Raw genomic sequence first — 23429 nt, forward strand, 5'->3', positions numbered from 1 at the left:
TTTTTTACAAAAAAAAACATATTATACATGTTTTATTTAAAATTGTTTTATTCAACAAATTTTATTTTATTTTATTTTGTTTTGGACCTGGCATTTTTACTTACTTAAGCTAGGGTGTTTTAACACTAACATTTAATCAAGAAGCAACGTTTCTTCAACTATTCCGTTTCTTCCATCTCAAAGAGATAATATGATTATTTAAACAAAAAGTGAATTCTTTAAGTAAAATACACAGAGCAACAAAAAAGATGAGCGGTAGATATTTTTATTAATGAACACAAAATTCACTTAAATCTAAAATCGTTCATGATTTAAGCTTGATACGAAGGAAAGGAAAAGTCAATTGATCGGTGCGGTCAAAGACAAGAAAAAGATAAAAAAAAAAGGGCCTTATAATAGCCCACCGAATAATGAGCTTTCAACCGTATCATAGTACTACTTAATCCATCAGAGAATCGGACGAACATAAAACAATTTGTATGATAAGGAGAATCTACACATTTCATACAGTAATAGTTTTTATGTATAGTCCTGCCTCTCTGGCATCATCGTTCTTCTTTCCCAAGCAAAAGAAGAGTTTAGAGTCTGTGCTCAATTTTCTATTTTCTTTTAAAATTTTATCATTCAAAGCTTGACTCGCCTCCAGAATCGACCGTTCAAGGTTAGTAAAGTAACTTAGTAGTTATCAGTAATTTAGTACTGATTCCTGATAATAATTCAAAAAGAAATTTATGTTTCGTTTGGTTGAAGAGAAAATGCGGGAAAAAATATACTAATTGATTTGAAATTTCGAGCGAATCTGTGACCTTCGGGACGGTTATGCATCTGACTTTGAATTACCTATCACCTAAAACCAATTTGGGATAGAAACGGTTGGATTTTAACTTTTTCTTTTTTTTCCCCCTTTTCATTTTCTTAGCGTCCAAACATCGATTCAGGGTTTATTCATATTTTATTTTTTTATTGTTTTAAACGTGTCTAAATTTTATTCCAATGTTCAAATTCTTGTCAAATGTCTTATCTTGAAATTGTAATTGACTTTTTTGAATTTAGCTTTTAGTGAGGCATCGGCAAGTGATAATGATTTGTTGAAATTTCCTATTGGCAGATTTAGAATTGCTTCTGGTTTCAGTTGGCTACTCAGAAATTTGTAGATATTCACTTTTGGACTATGTGAGAACACCTCGTTTGCTTAGTTTCTATAATGGCTGGAATTAGGCTTTCAAGACTTAGGTCACTTTTGAATTCCTTATATTCATCTTCAAAACCAACATCATTGCCATCATACAATTCATACTTGAAACTTACAAGAATTGCTGATCAAAACTATGTTAGGCCATTTTATGCTTCTTTCGATAGTTTTTACAACAAAAGAGAATCCCAATCTGCTGCAAAGGTTATGAATACCCATATTAAGGTTTTGGTGTCTGATTCTTTGGCTGATACCTGTTTCCATAAAACCAATCCCATGCCTGCATTATACTCAACTTCATCAACTTTGCGTTTCCGGAGTGTGTTTCCTTTTGTTTCGATAAGTCCGGTGTTGAGACATCAGTCATGCTCCCTGTCTTTCAGTAGCAAGGCAGATAAATCTGTGGAATCTGAAGTTTCAGCTGCTTCTGGTGGAGGGGAAGTAGATGTTAGTAATAGTGGTGTTATTGCCAGTGATTGGGTTGATAAAGTCAAAGATGCCTGGCATAATGCTGTGGATGCAATAGGTTATACTGGGCAAAAGGCTAAAGAAGCCTCTATCGAACTGAAGCCACATCTTGAACAGTTGCTTGATGCCCATCCGTATCTTAAAGATGTGGTTGTTCCAGTTGGTTTTACTTTGACTGCCACTGTATTGGCTTGGGTGGTCTTGCCCAGGCTTTTGAGAAGATTTCACAATTATGCAATGCAAACTTCAGTCCTGCCATCTGTAAGCTTACTTGGGGATCAAGTGCCCTATGAGAAAGGCTTCTGGGGAGCTTTGGAGGATCCAGTGAGATATCTAATTACCTTCATGGCATTCTCTCAAATGTTAGTGGTTGTGAATTTCAATATTAACTCTTTGTCATCCTTTTGTTCATATGTTTGTGCTTTTTTTGGGTCAATGTATAATGAATAAAGGTACATTGACTTGCAGTGGCATGATGGTTGCACCAACTACTATTGCATCACAATACATTGCCCAGGCATGGAGGGGTGCAGCCATCCTTTCATTGGTCTGGTTTTTGCATCGTTGGAAAACAAATGTACTTGGTCGTGCACTGGCTGCTCAGAATTTAGCAGGGATTGATAGGGAGAAGTTGTTAGCCATGGACAAGTTTTCATCTGTTGGCTTATTTGTTATTGGGTTAATGGCTTTAGCAGAGGCATGTGGTGTAGCTGTGCAATCTATTCTGACAGTTGGTGGCATAGGAGGTGGGTTTTTTTTTCTGCTAAATGCACATGTTCTCTTCTGTTTCAGTTTATTTATGATAATAAAATCTAATACTAAAGTGTATTGTTGTTGATTTAGATATCATTTTCAAATATATGTTGATGGTAATAGGTTTGTTGGCATGGCTCACTATGTTTGAATTTAAAGCAGCATATTCTTGCTTTTGTAGTAGATCTGTTATCATATACTTTTGACTTACTATTTTGCATCTTACATTCTTGTGTGCATGCATATGCTTTTCTGATTGTCTGTGTGTTTTTATATGTTTTGTTCATTCTGTACTTATAGCAGAAATTATACTTCAGCTATATTCTTGGTGATGTGTGTTCTGATAAGTACAATATAGCTTGAATTTTCTGACCCTGCTGTTCATGTGCTTGTACCATAATGAGTTTATGTGAAGTCCAATTATATCTCGGTTGGTTAAAATTTACAGTATAAACCATAAGTGCTCTTATGTGTGATAGTTCAAATAGGACTTTACTTTTAGTATTTTCTATTATCAATTTGTTAGAATGATTTTGAAGAATATGCAATGGTTTGGAAAATGCTGTTTTTATGTATTTTGTTGCCAAACCAAAAATGAAATGGTGCTTAATTGCTATTTCTTGAAACTTCATATTTGAAGGCATAGTACGTATTACTTGTTTATGGTCTTAAAAATAATCATATAACTAATTCAACCTCCTCATAGGAGTGGCTACTGCTTTTGCTGCCAGGGACATCCTTGGAAATGTGCTCAGTGGATTGTCTATGCAGTTTTGGAAACCTTTTTCATTGGGTGATACAATAAAGGTAACGCATAAATGAGCATATATTTTTCTTTTAGTGCTGGAAAAGGTTTTCTTTCTTTCCGATACTAGTGGCTCCAATCAGCTTTTTCATGGTTACAGTCCACAAGGAGAAAAAGGAGTTGTCTTCTTTATTTTCTCAAGGCTGTATCTGCTGAAGTTTGTATTATTCTAGGTTGTCAAGAATCCGGCTTCTCGAAGAATTGTGCATTGTTGAATTAATGTACTTATTAATTTATTATTCTTGCTGGCTAATTTTCTGTTTTCTGTTTATGATGAATCAGTCACTCATCATCTTTCAAGTTAGACCTAACTGGCTACTTAGATCCAATGGTATTGCTTATATTTCTGTTCAACACACTCTGTCCTTCCTAATTCCACTATTGACTGACTCTTAAGTTATTTCTCTAAACTTAATTGGTGCTTATTTGATATATGCTTCTTTACATATGAGGTATCTTGGTAATGATGACCTTTGTGGAGATGTCCAGTTATTTATTTCATCATGCTGGGAACTGTATCCGTATAATCTGAATGCCATTTATTTTGGTGGTAGCAGATAATTTATGATTACCACTTGTGATTTTTACAAGTTTAGGTTTGTTCTTTTATTTTCTTTCTTTTGTGCATGAATTAATAGTAAACTTTTCTTACTGCAGGCAGGATCTATAGAAGGTCAGGTGGTGGAAATGGGATTTACAAGCACAACATTACTTAATGCTGAGAAATTTCCAGTTTTGGTTCCAAACTCACTCTTCTCCAGTCAGGTTGTTTTTTCCTTTTTCTTTTCTTCTGTTAGAGAGAGAAGAATTATCTCTTGGCAGCTCATTGAATCTACTGAGTGTATGCTTATTTGCTTAGTTGCACGCACTAGTCATGTCCAAAACCATCAGTCTTGATTGTTTACAAGTCATACCCATGTAAACTTTTAGGTTATCGTGAACAAGTCACGAGCCCAATTGCGTGCAGTGGTGACCAAAATTCCCTTGCAAATTGAAGATCTGGACAAGATTCCTGAGATATCAAATGACATCAAGAGCATGCTGTGGTCAAACTCAAAAGTTTTTTTGGGAAAGGAAGCCCCTTACTGTTTCCTGTCTTATATAGAAAGTTCTTATGCAGAACTAACTGTTGGATGCAATATCAAAAATATGGTACTCTCTCTTCCTCAGTTCTTTTTTCGGATGTATCTTTTATGGGCTAGGTCTACCATTGTTATTTTATCAGATGCCCAGTTGATCTCAAAGTGTCCCTGATAGTTGTGAGTTTCATATTAAAACAGTAAAACTGAATCCCACTGGATAAAATCGATGTGAAAATGTGATTTGCATATGCTGAATAATGAATTTAAAAGACCTGGCCCTCAACCTTGTGTTGCTGATATTGTTTTCCTCTTTTGTGATTCTGTTGGAATGCCTGATGCTCGGTAGTGTCTTCTTTTCTAAAATTAATCATTTTAAAATCTTACTTCTGTTTGTCTATCATTTCACTGATATCCATATTGGTGTTTGATATGCAATTATAGAGCAAAGATGAATTATACTCTGCACAACAAGATATTCTACTGCAGTCAGTCCAGATTATTAAGAAGCATGGTGCTACATTGGGCAATGCATTCCAGGGTACAACCAGTCGGTGATGCAGCAAATGGAGAATGGAATCTTTTGCCCAGAGACAGAGATATACATATTTAGAAGTGTTTTACAAGTTGAATATATCTTGAGATATATATCATGCAACACAATATCAGTGGAACATTCTCAGTTTACAGTGATTCATGCTTTTATGTTGTTGGGGGATGGGAGAGTTGTCATTACATGGATTTGTGAAGAAATGGTTATGACGTGGTAAGGGTGGCTCAGCTGACCAATGTATTGATTTCTAAGTCCATTGGTTGTCAATCCAACAAGAATTTTCTTAGCAATTCTTGTCTTTTTTTTTTTTTTTAATTTGAAAATTTTTAAGAATCAACAGAAATGCATCCTTTTGACTATTTACTTAAAATTGAAATTAGCATCCAAAAAAAGTAGAAATGCAATTTCTAAATTATATGAAATATGTTATATAGAGATCTTCTTTTACACACTCCGATATATTATAAAACAGTAATCACACAAGGATACTCGAATATCCAAAATCATGATTTCAAAAGGTTCATTATTATTCCATTTTTTTTTATTGCAGAATTGCGACCAGAATAAGCATGTTAAACTTAATCATTAATACCCTTATTATTAACCACTCCTTTTTTCAGGAACTCAACAAGCTGAACGATGTACTTCTCCTGATCTCCAATAACCTTTGCAGCTTCTCTTGCACGAGCTCTCAGGCCTTCTCCTTCCTCTGACACCATTGCTAGCCTCAAAGCTTTGGCTATATCATTTTTATCATATGATCCATCGTCACCTCTATCAATCTCCACAGCCAAACCTTTCTCCACAAGCAATCTTGCATTCAAAGGTTGGTCAAACACAAATGGCAGCGCCACCAGAGTGTGCCCAAATTGTAGAGTCTCTACCACAGAACTCCAACCACAATGAAACAATGTGCCCCCGATTGAAGAGTGTCCCAAAATTTCCATTTGTGGTGCCCACCCAAGAGTCACCACTCCTCTGCCTTGCGTCCTTTCAGCAAAACCTGGTGGCAGAGCATCAATATCATCTTTAGCCCAAGTTGGCTTCCTCAGTGCCCACAAAAAATGTACGTCAGATAACTCTAGGCCATAAGCTATCTCATAGGTTTGACCTCTGCTCAGTTTACACTCACTGCCAAACCCCACAAATACAACTGACTTGGGCTTTTGCTCATCAAGCCACTTAAAAATCTTTACCCATATCTCATCAGTGATGTCTTTTTCTTGTGGTTTCTCAGGTGGAAGCAAACCTGCTGGAATCACTTTTTTTCCCAGCAGATTTTCGAGTAAACTTAAGTAATCACCTTCAAACTCATTGCAACTACGTACAGCCACAGCTTGGCATGACTGTAAGGCTTTGCTAATGCGATAAGCGTCAGATTTTTCGGTGCCATTTGATCCATAAATGGCACCAAAACTGCCCGGAGCCTCATGTTTCTTGAAGAAAACAGAAGATGGGAAGGTGACCCATTCTGGGGCTGACATCAAACTTTCTGGAGATGAACGTAGCTTCTTTTGGCCATCACCAAACAGATAATCTGGTGAGCCAAGGAAAACGTCTGTGGAAGCAGTGAAAACTGTGAAGTACAGAAGCGGAACTTCATATTCTAGGGCGACCTCTGCTGCCCAATAAGGAATAACATCAACAAATATCCAATCTGGTGATTGATCAGCCACAAATTTCTTGAAAGGTTCTTTAAGGAGATCATATGCGGTTTTCAAGTACTGATATTTCTCAAACGGGAGATCAACAGTGGCCTCAGCGCCTTCTGGGAGGACATCGTTGTCCAATGCTGGTAATGGAAGCTCCACCAAATTGATGAGGGTGGCTAAATTTGGTGCAATTTTAGGCAGTCTTTTGATGTTTTTAGGGGTTTGAACGAAGGAGATTTTAACTCCAGCTTTGGCCAAGGCAACCGAGAGTTGAAAAAATGGCCCCATGTGCCCAAAGGCAGACCATGGGATCATAACGACGTGAAGATCTTTAGCCATTTTTGTTTCTCAGCTTCAGAGTTTCCCTCTACCAGAGTTTTGAACATCTATTTAAAGCTGCCAAAAGCATAGGCAGTGCATCTGTGGTAGCATCTTTGGAAGGAGTGAAAATAATGCAGATGATCTGTCCTTGACCTGTGCCAATGAATTTGACCAATTGGCATTAAATTATGAATTAATGGTAACTTACAAATTTTGCCATAATTAGTTTAGTTGTACTTCCATTTTAGTAAGAGTTTTTTCAGAAACGTAAATCCAGGTGGATTTCTCTCCTTTCAAGGTTTAGAAACAATTATTTCATTTTTCGCCTTAACTCGCCATCAAAAGTGCATGAGATAAAGATTTGCAAATCTAGTCTGTATTACTAATTGGGCAACCATATAGTTGGTTTAGTTTAATTTCGTGCCATTGCTGCGGGCTGACCGAGCCAAAAATTTTATCTAATGGTGTTTAGTTCAAATATACGTTTTTCTTTTCAAGAGATTGTTCGAATATACTAAATTACAAAAATAACAATATTAACAATAATGATAAAAGTAATTAAAAAAATTATTCTTGACATGATTTTATATTTTGAAAAGATTGTATAATAATTTTGTAATCAATACTTTGAAGCACATATTTTTTAAAAATTTATATTTGATACACTATCAGTAAATAAAATTTATTAGTATATAAAGCCTATACATTATCATTAAATTATATAATGCCACTTTAATAATGACTAAATATTAATTTTTAAAATAAATATTCAAAAAATTAAAATTTAAAAAAAAATTTACTTATTAATGAAATGATATATATAACATTTATATGAATTAGCCTGAAAGTTTTGAAGTGAAAGAGAAATAATACTTAGTATGACTTGAAACAAGCTCTTCGATAGTGATACAAAAATTTTGGTTATTTTATGGTGAGCTATAGTTATAAAAGAACGGTAATTGATTCTTGTGTGTATGTCAAAAAATTTCTTGATGATAATTTTATTATTTTCTTATTATATGTTGATAATATGTTGATTATGGGATAAAATACTAGTATGATTTGTAAGTGAAAAGAACAATTGTCTAAGTCTTTTGACATGAAAGATTTAGGTTCAACCAAACAAATTCTCGATATGGGTATTAAATGGGATAAGAGACTTGGAAAGTTGTGATTATCACAATAAAAATATATTGAATTGGTGCTTAATAGATTTGACATGCAGTATACTAAATTAGTTAACAGTTCACTTCCAACCATTTTTATTTGAGTAAAAAATCTTGTTCGGTGACTAAAGAAAAGCAACTAGCTATGTTTAATATTTTTTATTTTTCTGTAATAAATTTTTTAATGTATTTTATGATTTGCACACAGTTTGACATTGCTTATACAGTTGGTGTAATGAGCAGATTTCTTTTTAATTTGGGAAAAGTTTATTAGGAAGTAGTGAAATAGATTTTCAGATATTTGAGACACTTCAAAAATGTGCTTGAGTTATGAAGTTTTATAACTAGTTCTAAAAGGGTTTACTGATCTTAATGATAGGAAATTTACTTCAAGATATTTGTTCACTTTTGTAGTAGGAGATGTATCTTTGCAGTCTAAGTTACAAAAATATGTTGCTTGTCAACTATAAAAGCTGAGCATATTACAGCAATCGAAGCAAGTAAAGAAATACTTTGGATGAAACATTTTTTTTTTGAATTGGGGTTGAATAAAAAAAGAGTATGTAATATTTTGTGATAACTAGAGTGCTTTAGATTTAAGTAAAAATATTATATACCATGCTAGAATAAAGTACATTAATGTTAGATATTATTGGTTATGTTTGGTGATTGAGAGACAACAAATGCTGTTGAAACAAATTAATACTGATAAGAATATAATAGATATATTGACTAAGACACTTTCAAAGGAAAAACATGAGCTTTGTAGTAACTTGGCCGAAATTGATTCTTTGACGAAGGTAAGTTTCGAATAAAAATGTTATGGTGATGAATCTTCTTTTAATGGGGCTGGAGGAAGAGATTATTAAGAATATGTGGGGTTTAGCCCCATGTCATTGGTTTTTACCATTCAAAGGCCATGAGCTTTATGTGTATTAGGCTATCCTAAGAGAGTCTTAGGTAATAAAAGGAAATGTAGGCTGCATTTTTTGGTAAAAAACAGAGTGTGAAGTGTTGAATAGAAAGAAAACAAAGCAAGAAAAATAGAAAAAAAAGAGAGAAGAGAGAGTTAGTTGAACGAAAGTTGATTTGTGGTTCGATTGAGCTAAAATTTTATCAACAGATTTATGATTTAGAGTTTTATATTTTGAATGATAAATATTGAGTTTGAAGCACTTTAAGAATAAAAATAATGTGTATTTGTTGAGTCACCTATTTGGTATGATTTTTTCGATTATCTCTTTAGTTATGGACTAGTTCTAATTTTAATTAGAGGGTAACTTTATACATCTATTAGTTGATAATATAAAATTTTTTTTATATTAGAGAATTTTTTATATAAATTTTAGTGTATTTAATTTTTCTTACGTTATTGATTATTGATTATTATTTATTATTATAAATTTATTATGATATATTATTTTTATATTATTATATTTATTACTTCATACCTATCACTTTAGGATTTAGAGGTTTGAACGAAGGAGATTTTAACTCCAGCTTTGGCCAAGGCAATCGAGAGTTGAAAAAATGGCCCCATGTGCCGAAAGGCGGACCATGGGATCATAACGACGTGAAGATCTTTAGCCATTTTTGTTTCTCAAGTAATCCCAATACGACAAGTATTCCAAGAAGTTTAATATCCCAACCTTCAAATAATTCACCAAAAATCTAAAAATCTCTCTACTGCCCCTTTTTCAATACTTGAATGGTTAAAATTATATCTAATAAATTTAAATTTGACTATATAAAAAAAATACAAAATTAATATGATTTAAAATTTTTTTAAAAAATTATATATAAATTTAGTAAAAAAAATATTTTATCATTAAATTAAACTTATCAAACATAAATTATAAGATAATAATATTTATAGTTTACATATGATAAATATAAAAAAATTATAAATATTTAAATTATCAAATCTAATTAATAGACTCCAGACAATCTCGGCACGTTGTAATTAAAACGCTCTTTATAGCCCACCGGTCCTTATAAATAAAAATATTTTTTTCGTACACATTGATTGTGGTTGGTGAATTTGAATATGCTTGACGTTATAAAGAGCCATAGAAATAGAGACCACCCACAATTTTATAATTAAAACATTAAACACTCCACCGCCTACCGCTTTATATAATTTATCTAATGCAGTTTAGCTCAAATATAATTTTTTTTAAGAGATAGTTTAAATATATTAAATTACAAAAATAATGATAAAAATAATAAAAATAATTATTCTTGACATGATTTTTTATTTTGAAAAAATTACACAATAATTTTGTAATTAATATTTTTGAACGCGTATTTTTCAAAAGTTTATATTTGATGTATTATTAATATATAAAATTTGTTAGTATATAAGATTTGTATACAATCAATAAATTAAATGATATCATTTTATTAATGAGTAAATATTAATCTTTAAATTAAATATACAAAAAGTTAAAAAATTTTAAAAAATTTACTCATTAATTAGATGATATAATTTGATTCATCTTAGTAATGAAGTAATATCATTAAATTTATTGACAATATTTAGAATTTATAATTGATAACATATCAAATATAAACTTTAATTTTTAATTATACAATTAAACTATCATTTCACCATTAATCTCCTATTTGATCATTCAAACAAATCTTCAAAATATTAATTGCTGAAAATTCTCTCTTTAATGTAACAATGACAATGAATAAAATCAATAATAATTTCAACAGCAAATAAATTGAAGTAACGAGAATTTGTTGAGCTTTATTTATAATTAGAACACATGATTTCGTATTTTTTTTTGCCTCCGATGGAGCGTAAGCCCTCAGTGGACACTAAAGGGCTCTGCCATTAATTGGCTGTAGCCATTAAAGAAAATGCGAATCACATGGGACAACTTGAGGAAAAGTTTATTAGGATATTTTTAAAAATCAGTATTGTTAAATTTAATATTTATGCAATAATAATAAAATAAATAATGATTGTACCAAAGACAAATAGTGTAATAGTGGTTGCAGGCGTCCAATTCCTTGCATTTCCCATAAGAACATAATTTCTGTGTTCTTGTAGGCTTTTGCCCGTATTTTCTTTGTTTGTCGTTTGATTTTGCCCCTGTATACCATCTACCTTCTTGATTTTTAACTACATTGTATCCACACGAGTAAATCAAGAAAAAATTGGTTCTCCTGGACCCACCACCCGAATAAAAGATAGATGGGATCATCTCAAATCGTGTGGAGTTTTGCTAAAAATCAATTTAAGTCGAAGTTTAATTATTTAAGTAGACATTGAAATAAAATAGCAAGAACCATACATTGTTATCTACTTATAAAAAGTTTATAGATTAACAGCTCAATAATGGGAAAAAGCTTGCTAGTAACTGAACAAAGCCTTGTTTATTTTAATGTTTGAACTTGGAGGATCATGGCCTCTGGTTTGCAGCTCCATTTTTCTCCAGATACTCGACAAAACCATTGAAGTAATAATTTTGCAGGTCTCTGTTCCCAAAAACTTCAGCTGCTTCAGATCTAGCTCGGACTCTTAGACCCTCTCCCTCTTTGGACACCATGGCAAGTGTTAGAGCCTCAGCTATACCAACCCTGCTAAACGATCCATCTTCACTTCTCTCTATTTCTACAGCCAAACCCTTCTCTACCAATAGCCTTGCATTCAAGGGCTGGTCTATCGTAAATGGTAGCACCACCAGACAATGCCCAAACTGCAATGTTTCTATAATAGAACCCCATCCAGCGTGAAATAAAGAGCCCCCAATTGAAGGGTGTCCCAATATATCCAACTGTGGTGCCCAACCAAAGCAGACAACTCCTCTTCCATGAGTACGCTCACTAAATCCTGAAGGCAAAGCATCAAGGTCAGTAAGAGCCCAATCAGGCTTCCTAAGTGTCCATAAAAATGGCAATCCTGATAGCTCCAGTCCATTTGCTATCTCATGAGTTTGTTCTTTGCTTAGCTTGCACTCGCTTCCAAACCCTACAAACACAACTGACTTAGGCTTTTGTACATCAAGCCACTCAAAGATTTCAGTCCATGACTTGTCAGTGGTAATTCTTCTTCCTTGAGGTTTTTCTGGTAGGAGCAAGCCAATGGGAAACACTGGTTTGACAATTATCTTCTCCAATGTGTTCAAGTATTCACTTTCATATTCAGGACAAGTACGGACAGCAAAAGCTTTAGAGGCCTGAATAATTTTAGCAACCCTTTCAGCGTCAGATATTCCAGAAGCATTCTCTCCATAAAAACCTTCGTGCATGCCAGTCGCTAGGAATCTAGGGTAAGCCAATGAAGAAGAAAAATCAAACCACTCAGGCGGTGAAGTCAAACTCTCTGGAGAAAACCTCAATCTCTTTTGGCCATCACCAGTAAGGGATATTGGATTTTCAAAGAAAGCAAATGCAGAAGCAGAGAAAACTGAGAAATTAATGAGAGGGATTTGGAGCTCTTGGACAATCTCAACCACCCAATAAGGAATTACATCCACGAATATCCAATCCGGTCGTTGATCTGAGATGAACTGCTTGACCGAGTGTCGCAGCAGATCGTATGCAATCTTCAGGTATTGAACTTTCTCGAAAGGAATGTCCACCGTGGCCTCACAACCTTCTGGCAAGAGTTGTTCGTTGTCCAAGTTTGGCAATTGAAAATCTACAAAGTCTATCAGGGTTGCTAAATTTGAAGGAACTTTAGGGAGTCTTCGGATGTTTCCGGGGGTTGATATGAAGGAGACTTTTACTCCAGCTTTGGCTAAATCTACAGAGAGTTGAAAGAATGGTATCAAATGGCCAAAAGCAGACCATGGAAGCATCACCACATGAAGATCTCTAGCCAACTCTACCCAGGATTTGAGAAAAACACCTCTTAAACGAACGCGAGTCAGGCTTATTTGTCTTGCCCTGTTTGCTTAGGAATTGTACTAGAAAGTAGAAACTAGAAACATTTAGGGTTGTTTCTTTTACGACTAGAGTAAAATTATAATACTATTTATAATTGAAATTTTAAAAATATTCATTTTTAATAATATATAAAATAAAATATTTAAAATATTAATATTAAAATATTTTTAATATTAAAATTTTAAATTTTTATTAAAATTAAATAAAAATATTTTTATTAATATAATAATATTTAGGGTTGAAGATAAAAATAAAAAAATTATGTTTAAAGTTTGACTTAAGGAAAATTATAAAATATTTATAATTAAACTATTAAATTTTTTTAATATAATTAATATTTTAAGTTTTTATTGAAATTAAATAATTTGTTATTAATAAAATAATATTCTAAAATTAAATTGAGTTTGAATTTAAAAAAATTATATTCAAAATTCAATTTGAATAAAATTATGTTTACGAAATTATTAAATAATAAAATCAATAAATAGTTCTTTTATAAAAAATTATATTATCCTTTTCAAAATGGAAAGACTATTTAAAAAAAAATCATAATATTTTATTATTCAATAAATCACTTTCCATTAATCAATCAATTTTTTAACAAGTAAATAGCCTAATAAAAATACAATATGTAAATTGCAATCACAAGTTGTGGTCTTGGACAAGCGACATCAATTGAGCAATAATTGAAATTTCTATTTCATTTTTGCTTTTACGTAAATTTGAGGTAGATAAGGTGTTTTGACTTGAGTTGAAGATAAGACGTGCAATTATTGGATTTGAACTTAGATATTATATATCGATCAGATTGAGCTTAATTAAATGAGAAAGCTGACAAAATTTTTTCCATGACAGTATAATAACTTAACTAAAAAATTTTGTAAAAAAAAAAAAACATTAAGATAAATAATTAAATAGCAACTTGCCTTAAATTATCTTTATATGTATCAATTTAAATAGGATCAAACTTCCATACTATAGGCTAAAATGTGTTACTATTACTATTTTATTAGACAAAAGGAAAAATTTTTATATGAAATTTTTTGGGTAAAATTTGTGAAATTTTTTTATTAAAAATAATTTAATAAAAATTTTAATAAAACTTTAAATTAATAAATTGATAGAGTTTAATAAAAAGATCAATAATATGTAAAAAAATTATTTGAAATGCTATTTATAATTAAATTTAATCACTATTTATTTAATGATAAAAATTATATCAAAATTTTAATTAAAAATGTTTATATAAAAAACATATTAATTTTTTTTAAAATTTACATATTTGATTTATATAATAAAAATTTTCATTCTATTAATTTTGATTTTGATTTTTAATTTTTGTTAGATCGATTTTAATAAAAAAATTTCATGAATTTCACCTAAAAATCTTCATTTAAATCTTTTTGCATATGAAAAACTCAACCTAAAACCATAATTACAGGCCTTTAAATATCATTAGATGGACATTATTAACTAGAGCAATACAAAAGTAACCAAACCTTACTTATTTGAATAATTCTGTAACACACTTGACTTTTAAGGCTTGGCGCATGATGATTATTAAGTGTAGCATTATTTTTTTAAAGTTTTTAAATACTTGAAAAGAAAAAGAAATTTATTGCTTGTAATATTTTTTCTTTGGAAGATTATTATGGCTTGTGATAAGTTGCAGCTCTATTTTTTCTCTATGTACTCAACAAATATATCTAACTGTATTGAGCTTTGAATTGAAAGTGAAAACCCTAAAATCTCACAAGAGAAAGAGAATAGTTAAAAGTAAAGATAGGAGGTATTTCTTGCGTTTACACTTCAATGCTTAAATTAGAGGTTGGAATAAGGAAAGTCAGAAAGAAAGGAAAAATAAGAAGTAAAGAAAATAATCAAATGGATAGATTGTACATAAATGGCTCTATTTAAAGGTGGAAGGTGAGGTGGGGTAGAATAGTGCCGTAGTTGAGCTGATGTGGCATTGTACACGTTAGATTGGTTTAAAAAATTGAAAATACCATAACTGTCAACTGACAATCATTAATAAGGAAAAAAAAATCCAATTTATCATTTGGACCCAAAAATACCTCTAACACTATCAAAGTAAATATCTTGCTGGTTTTGGTTCCAAAAGTCTAATTTAATGCTTTTTTAGCCCGAACCCTTATATATATTCTCTCTTTCCTTAGATACCAAGGCCGGTTTTAGAGCCTTAGCTATGCCATTGCTGTTAAATGATCCATTATCACTTCTTTTTGTCAAAAAAAAAAAAAACAAAAGAATAAAAAATAAGAGAAAAAATTTTTAGCTTTGAAGTGTGAATAACAATTTTTTAAATGCAATTATACCTTTAGGATATAATAAAACCTCAAAATTCTCTAAGTAAAAGTAGTAAAAATGGTCATACTGAAAGATTTATTTATAATGAATGAACATATATAAACTTTTATTCAAATGGTTATAACTTTTTGTACAATCATGACCTTTATGAATAATAATTTATTTATATTTGAATAGTTATAATCGTTTGTAATATGATAATTGTTTCTTTTCAAATATAATTATTTAAAATATGAATAATGTAGACAACCTATTTTATCTGAGATTTTTTCGAGATGAAAAATGGGCTTTTAATCGTAAATTGGGCCCGATTGGGAAACTTCGGGCCTAATAGGAAAATCTTTAATTTAATTTAATTAATTTAATTTTATTTGTTTTAAAAAAAAGTAAAAAAAAAGGTCAAAGTTAAAAAAAAAAAGAGGAAACAAAATCAAAATAATTTTTTTTTTGAAATTTAGAAATCATGATTGTTTGAAATTGGAAACAAAATGAATTGGAAAACCAAGTATTAAGCCAACTTCTAGATCAAATTTGTTTAATGGCAAATTCGATCCTTTTTAAAATCCTAAAAAATCTATTAACAAGAACCCTATAAATCTCCATCAAGCACACAAGGAAAAATGGGGAAATGGTTTTAGCAAATTGGAGGAATTTAGGTTTTTTAGTGGTTTCTAGAAATTTTAGGGGTTTCAGATTCTTTTTGGGTTTCATGGGTTTGTTCTTTAATTGGGAATCTTTATTTTGGAGGGAAATTGGGTTTTGGATTCTAGAAGTTGTGGTTAAAAGTTAGGGTTTGGTTTTAGCAAATTTGAATTTTCTAGGGTTTTGGGATTAAGCTTAATTTTTTGGTGTTTGTTGGATCTAATTTAAAAATTTAATCCCTGGGATATTGTTATTTGGAATTTGGGTTATAATTTTTAGGTTTGATCCTAATATGGGAAGATTTGGGAAGGTTTTTTAATTTTTTGGTTTTATGTTTTTGATTGAATTTTTAGGTTGAATTTTTAAAGTTTTTGATGCAATACATGATGGTTAGAGGAGTTTTGTGATTGTTGGATTCTGGGTTTGTAGACGGTTTTTGGAAAGTTTAAACTTTTCGGTGCCCTTTTGAAATTTTCAGTGCCGACATTTAGGAAACTAGTCAATTTTCGGAGAAGGTTGAAGATTTCGATTGAATCTTCTAAAGATAGGGCATAGAGAGTTTTAAGAATAGAGTGAGAGAGGTCTAAAATTTGATGACAAAAGGGCTGAAGGCTAATATTTATATAAGCTCTATACAACATTGATTTGGAGTAGGCCCAAGTCCGCATGCCATTGGAACAGGATTCGCGCATAACTCGGCTTCAAACCTAACCCGATTGTAGGTTTTACTTTTTTCATTTTATTTTTATTTTTATTTTTATTTTTAATTTTTAATTTTTAATTTTCAATTTTTAATTTTCAATTTTGATTTTGATTTTATTTTCCTTATTTTATTTTCATTATATTATATATATTTTACTATTATTTTATCCTTTATTATTATTTATTATTTTAAATTGAGCAAATATATCATTTTATGAATTTTATTTTTTTATTCAAAGACAAAATATAAAAATAAAAAAATTTCTAAAATAGATTCATGAATTTTATCAAACTATTAGATAATTTTTCATGAATTTAAATTTTTATTAATTCTATCAAACTATTGAAGAAATTCACAAATCAGTTTTATTTTTTAAAAAATTATTATTTATGAAATATTCTATTTTCATCCTACTAAACTATTGGAGGATTTGCATCCTAAATTAAATCATACCAAACTATTGGAAGATTTAGTACGATCTCTAAAAAATAAATTTACAAAAAAATCTTATCAAACTATCAAGGAATTTGCATCAAAGTAAAACCTACCAAACTATTGAAAGATTTTATTAATTATTTTTTGAAAAATACATTAATGAATATGATGATAGAGCTTTTTCAGAGTAAGACACTTGTCTTCATGAATACTTATAAGGTGAGAAAATTATCTTAAATTACTGTCAAACTACTGGAGTAATTTTAAGATCAATTTTTAATATTAAATTTTTTGGTAAATTATAAATATGGTTGAAGTTTGGATAATTTGAAATCAAACTGATATCATTTTTTGAATGGGCGGAGTGAGGATGTTATTGTTTTTTTCACTCATAATCGTAATTTTGAACCTAAAATACGATTTTTTGGATTAGAATTTACTATTTAAAGATACCTAATTTAATCTTGGGACTCGTATTTAAATGTGACATATTCAATTAGGTGGTCAATTGCATCTAAACAAAAAAGATTGGTGGTGACTTTTAAAATTTATGTCTAGTGGTAGGTATACGAATTTAGATGTTATGATAGTTTGACAACTCCACTGAAGATCATCGAGATTCAAGTCAGTAAATGATTTTTTGTTATCCAAACCATAATAAATTTAAGATTTTTTTCTTTTTCTTCCTTGTTTGTATTTTACATATATGTCATTTATTTTTACATATGTATAACATGAGCTTTACACCCAAGTTTTATCCCTTAGAAGGGAGTAAAGTACTTGTGCCTCCGTAAGATTTTATGTCTCCACATAGGCTAGTGAAAAACTCTTACTCAAATTAAATTATTTTCACTTGTAATCTATAATAGGTGAGGATGAGATGCTTTATTAGTCTATAATAGACAATGATGTAATGAACAATTTAAGAATATTTAGATTGTCAAATATTTGAACCTGACATGTAAATAAACCCTAAGGGTTCGAACCTAAGTTAGAGTTATGCTTTCCCTTATGTTAGAAATTCCTAAATAGGGTATATGATAGGATGTTTATTTTGTTCGTAAATTTAAGTATTATTTTCGTATATATTATTTGCATGCTAATCCTTTAGGTTGCTCTTTGTATTTATTATTCTTTGTATATATTATGTGTATACTAATTGTTTTTTTTTCTATGCACGCATCTATATCATTAGATTTATCATAAGAAGTAATTGTCATAAAATCATTTTAATAAGAAAAGTCTTAATTGCATCTATGGAAAGCTTAGCAAAGTCTTCTATTGACATGAAAATAGGGTTCAAAAAGTTGAAATTTGTAAACAAAAGGCTAAAAAGGAAAGTTCAAGTACTTGAACAAGAAAAGAATGAAAAGAAGAGTTTGTTTGCCAACCTTAACACAACTTGGTCATCCATCAATCGAGAATTGACCTAACTTTTAAAAAAAATAAACAGTTGCAAGTTGAGCTATAAGAAAATAATAAGATACAAAGGTATATCTAAATGCTGAATGAAGTTGTGGTTAAAATTAAAATGCAAATATGAGTTGTGAATGAAGAGTGTGAGCAATTAAAGGAAACATATGTGAGAAATTAATTAGAGTCTTTACTTGACCAAATTACTATGGCTATTTACAAAGCCATGGACATGGTAGAAAAGGTTAAAGACTAAAAGACGAATGTGCCACCAGTAGGAGCACATGGATAAGAACTGTTAGATTTTTTTAATGAAGTGCAAAGCTAGTATCGATAAATTAGAGATTTTTTTTTTAATAAACTTTAGACTTTTCATAGATGTAATATTGGATTTATTTAAAAATAACTTTTAGTTCAATAAAGATTTCTTTTGTTAACAATTGTTATGTCAAAAATTCTTCTTATTGCATTCATGCATTTTTGCATTCATAATTAGATGGTTTCATGAACATCATTCTAAATATTTATCCTGATTATGGTAAATTAAGGTTAAAGGATAGCTTGACCAATTCACTGTAAGTATAACATTCGAGTCCAAGCCAAAAAAATTAAGCAAGATAATGCAAGCTACATTGAGAAGTTAGAGAGGGCCCAATAAGAGCTTAAAAAGTAGTTTAGTAAAATTTTGAAAGAGCTAAGCAAGCTAAACAAAGGAAAAACTGTAAAAGAAAGGGCTGGACCTAAAGACCATCCATTGTATGATATTGTTAACCTTTTGTATCATTTTGGCTACAGCCTATATCAGGCCCAATTCACTCAAGACACATCATAATAGTAGTTAACATTCCTTATAGGGTATAGTTACACAGGAATACCATCTGTATCAATTCAGGGGTAACTTTAAAGTTTCGTTAATCATGTATTTATTGAAAAAGCAGTAGAGTCAATTTTGATCCCTAACTCAGATAACCTCAAAGAGAATGAAAAGTTGACATTGAAGGTGATTGAAAGTTTAGAAAACTTAAAGTCTTGATATAAGATGAACTTGTTGGATGAGTGATTATGAGCCATTGAAGGTATTGACTTTTATGGCTCCATGGATGCAATCAGCCTTTGCTTATCCCAGATGTTGTAATCCTGCCAAAGTTTAAAGTTTTAGAGTTCAAGAAGTATAATGATACTAAATGTCTAACAACTCATGTCACCATTTATTGTAAAAAAATGACTGCCTACACTAATAATGAAAAGCTATTAATGCATTTGTTCGAAGATAATCTTATTGGTTTAACTGCAAGGTGATATGTTCAGCTAGTCAAACTTACATATGCTCTTTAACTGAGCTTGCTCAGGTATTTATAAACTAATATAATAATATCATTGATATGATCTTTAATCATCTTACTTTACAGAGCATGGTGAAAAAGGTAATAAAGTTTTTCAAGGAATATACCTAACAATAGAGGGATATGCTGCTCAAGTTCAACCTTATCTTACTAAGAAATAAACAATCGTATTATTCGTTAGCATTCTAAAAGCATCTTCTTATGAGAAAATGATAGGGAATGTAGCAAAAAACTTTATTGATATGGTGATCTTATGAGAGATTATTGAAAATGTCATAAAGAGTGATAAGCTTGAAGAATGAGGGGCCAGTAGTGCTAAGAAAGGTGGGATGTATAATAAAAAAAAAGTTGAAACTCAAACGATAAGTTTTGAAGGGCAATAATTAAGAAGTTATACTTTATATCCACCATATGTTAATCCTACTTACTATCTGACGACTAATTATATTACAAGTCCCTTACCAGCCTTATTGCCCAACTATGAACAACATTGCTCTAGGTCTTTATCAACCAGCCTTTCAAACACTTATATATGGGCTTATTTTTGTCAATACGCTAGTTTCAAGGCATTACAATCAAGAGAGTAGTTTGGAAAAATCTAGATGCAACCAAGAGAGAGCTCATATTAATCCTATCCCCATAATCTATATTTAGCTATTTCCAGAATTGATAAAAAATGACTTGATATCTCTAGTCTTTTTGGAGCCATTGAAATGTCCCTATCTTAAATGATACAATATTAATGCCATATGTGACTACCATAATGAAAATGTGAGTCCAGAGAAACATGTCCTACTTTTAAGTACAAGGTACAAAGTTTGAACCAAACAGGTTCGATGAGCTTCAACAAGTCAAAAAAATTAAATGTCAATAAAAACTCTTTACTTAATCACCTAGAAGCATGATTTTGGGAATACTGATTGAAACTACTTATCATCTTAGGATTTTTTAAAAATATGGATGTCTTTTATGTACTTGGATTTCATCTTATTTTTTTATCATTTTAATAAAAGTAGTAGATTTAATGCATTTTCATGACATTTTTTTTGTGTGAATCACTATTATGTACTTTTAACTTATCATATCTTTTTTTATATCTATTATTTGGCTTCAAATAATGAATGTTCAGACAATCATGACAATAATTTTGGATTCAATTTTAAAACAATTTTAAAAATATCATTCATGATGATTTTATTAATAGATAAAGATTGTTGATTCATTGAGATTGTTGAATAAAAAAAAGATAAATTTGGTAAAAAATTTTGAAAGTGATGTAACACAAGATCTTTGCAATTGTTCACTTACAAGTTTACTCTTGATCAATAAATATTCTTCATTGAGAGTATTTATGTTCAAGATAAGAAATGACCATCTTTCTTTTATCTTTCACAAAAAATAGTAAAATTATCCTTTGCTACCCCATTTAAGCTTTTTTAAATTTTTTTTTGAGGAACCTTAACCAAAGATCACCCTCACACTAAAGGCAAAGTTTTATAAGCTTGTTTATTCTTAGTAATTTTAATGGCAAAGACCTTTTGTGCTCAAATTTTTCTTGAAAAATGATGAAAAAAAAAGAAAAAAAAAGAAAAAAAATGAAGGAAAAATTGACGAGGTAAAATGTCAAGGTACTCTATATGAAAAGAAATAACCCTTGGTTTAATAACGTTTTAAATACAATTTGGATTTATTTTATCCATTTATTTCATAACCATTCACCATAGCTTATATTACGTCCCTTAAAAGTTCATTTTGATTGAATGTGAATACTCAAATTGAAGAATCGTAATTGAATTAAGGCAGGTTTGTTACTAGATTGTTGAGATTTTGATCAAAATGTCATTGATGGATCAAAAAAAAAAAGAAATAAAAAGAGACAGAAGAAATGTAAAAAAAAAATAAAAAAAAGAGACTTAAACTAAAAACTTGAAAGGACAGTTTAAGTAAAAAAATTAAACTTGAGAAAATAGCTTCATTTGAATACCCTTAGGATATGGATTTTTTTCAAAAATCAAGAATATCGATAGGATGTGTTTTTTAGAAAGAATTCTAAATTAAAGTGCAAAATTGTTTGAACAGTCATTATTTGGGATGTTGATATCCTATTTAAATAACCACACTATTTTGCTTTTATTCATCTTTGATTTATTCTTGACCAGATTTTCTTTCGATAATGAATACTCATTTTTCTTATTTTTTTCCAAGTTTGCATCCTTTGAATGAATTGAAGAAATGTATCACATTTATCATAAATTAGAATGATGATAAATAAGTGAATGACAGTATTCGTAAATGATTTTTTCATCCTTTTGAAAGAAATCCAAGATGACAGAAATGAAAGAAGCTTGAAAAGATAATTTGAAAGGTGCAAATAAGGTGACTTAGTAATGAATACAATGATGGGTTGGTCAACATAACTCGTAAGTTATGACCAGATGGAGAAAATAGCATGGATTAAATGATGGAATTTGTCATAAGATCAGTAATGTGAAGAAGCTAAGAAAGAATATATAAGATGGTAGACTTTTGAGAATTTTGTTACCATAAATGAAATTTTATGACATTGATTTAGTGACATTTGTATTACATGCATTGTGTTTACATTGTATTTAAATCCTTGATAATTGCATTTTCATCATGGTTGGGGCATGCATTTGTATCATGTAGAGAACATTTGAATCATAGTATAACATTTGCATTATTGTTTAAGACATGCATTTGCATCATTTAGTGAGAATCTAGATTGTTACATTTGTAACATGTAGAAGATATTTGTATTGGCATTTATTGCATAACAAATTTAAGTTTGATTGGAGAGAATTTTTTACTTTTGAATCATTGAATGAGGTAAATCTTTCATGATGATATTTTTTTTTACAAGGAAAACTTTCCAAAATTTGTTAAACATAAAGTCTTTCGAATGAAAATCTTTGAAATTTTGGATGTGAATCCCAAAACTTTTCGAATGAGAATTTTTTAAACTCTAGATGTGAATCCTAAAATTTTTTGAATAAAAATCTTTAAATTTTGGTTGTGGACCTTGAAATTTTGGACGTGAAATCTTAGAACTTTTTTTGGATGAGAATTTTTGAAATTGTGGTTATAAAATGTTAAAGTTTTTGAATGTAAAATTTTCGATGTAAATCTTTAAGTTTTTCAAATAAAAATCTTTAACTTTTGAATGTAAATCTCTAAAATTTTTAAAGTACAAAATTTGGATGTGAATCCTTAAATTTTTTGAATGAAAATCTCTAACTTTTGGGTATGAATCTCTAAAATTTTTGAATGAGAATATTTGAATATCCATGAATTTTTAATTAAAAACTTTAAATCTTTCAAATGTAAATTTTTGAATATTGTCTGAAAATTACAGTTTGTGGATTTTTACAATGATAAAAATTCTTACAAAACAAAACTATTACGAATCTAAAATTCTTGCGAATCTGAAGTTTTTGTGATCTTCCATTCTTATAAAATTGAAGTTTTTGTAAACATGAAATTCTTGAGAATAAAAAATTTTGATGAAATTGGAACCTCTGCGAAATTTGGAATCTTTGTGAATTTGAAACCTTTGTTAAGCTTGACTTTTTGTGAATTTTGAAATCGTTGTGATTTTTTGTGAAACTTAGAGTCTTGAAATCTTTTAATTTTTGTTTTGGAACCTTGTAAATCTT

The 23429-nt window shown here is 30.1% G+C and overlaps 1 protein-coding gene and 2 pseudogenes across 4 annotated transcripts; 1 reads left to right on the plus strand and 2 right to left on the minus strand.

The window, feature by feature from the left end:
* Positions 1-550: 550 nt before the first annotated feature.
* LOC111304765 (Mechanosensitive ion channel protein) lies at positions 551-5140 on the plus strand. 2 transcript variants are annotated; one of them, XM_022901684.2, is made up of 7 exons: positions 551-661; positions 1109-2022; positions 2129-2406; positions 3120-3220; positions 3876-3983; positions 4149-4370; positions 4742-5140. In XM_022901684.2, the coding sequence occupies exons 2-7, from the start codon at positions 1205-1207 to the stop codon at positions 4853-4855; spliced, it is 1641 nt and encodes a 546-aa protein (XP_022757419.2). In that variant the 5' UTR covers positions 551-661; positions 1109-1204; the 3' UTR covers positions 4856-5140. The 2 variants fall into 2 exon arrangements, with proteins under 2 accessions (XP_022757419.2, XP_022757420.2); XM_022901685.2 differs by lacking the exon at positions 4149-4370.
* Positions 5141-5254: 114 nt separating this feature from the next.
* LOC111306370 (putative UDP-rhamnose:rhamnosyltransferase 1 pseudogene) lies at positions 5255-7331 on the minus strand (annotated as a pseudogene). The gene has a single exon (XR_016331144.1). The product of XR_016331144.1 is annotated as a putative UDP-rhamnose:rhamnosyltransferase 1 pseudogene (transcript).
* Positions 7332-11268: 3937 nt separating this feature from the next.
* LOC111304766 (putative UDP-rhamnose:rhamnosyltransferase 1 pseudogene) lies at positions 11269-12957 on the minus strand (annotated as a pseudogene). The gene has a single exon (XR_016331677.1). The product of XR_016331677.1 is annotated as a putative UDP-rhamnose:rhamnosyltransferase 1 pseudogene (transcript).
* Between the last annotated feature and the right edge of the window lie 10472 nt (positions 12958-23429).

The sequence above is a fragment of the Durio zibethinus genome, chromosome 21 (assembly GCF_047325235.1).
Source record: "Durio zibethinus cultivar Kanyao isolate XHJ-2024 chromosome 21, ASM4732523v1, whole genome shotgun sequence".
In the NCBI taxonomy this organism is placed as follows: Eukaryota; Viridiplantae; Streptophyta; class Magnoliopsida; order Malvales; family Malvaceae; genus Durio; species Durio zibethinus.

What these genes read in the sequence shown, in the direction of transcription:
- LOC111304765 (XM_022901684.2), top strand. Translation starts at nt 1,205, where the DNA reads ATGGCTGGAATTAGGCTTTCAAGACTTAGGTCACTTTTGAATTCCTTA. An exon ending in TTCATGGCATTCTCTCAAAT is followed by an intron (nt 2,023 to 2,128) that starts GTTAGTGGTTGT and finishes ATTGACTTGCAG; the next exon opens with TGGCATGATGGTTGCACCAA. An exon ending in GATGCAATATCAAAAATATG is followed by an intron (nt 4,371 to 4,741) that starts GTACTCTCTCTT and finishes ATGCAATTATAG; the next exon opens with AGCAAAGATGAATTATACTC.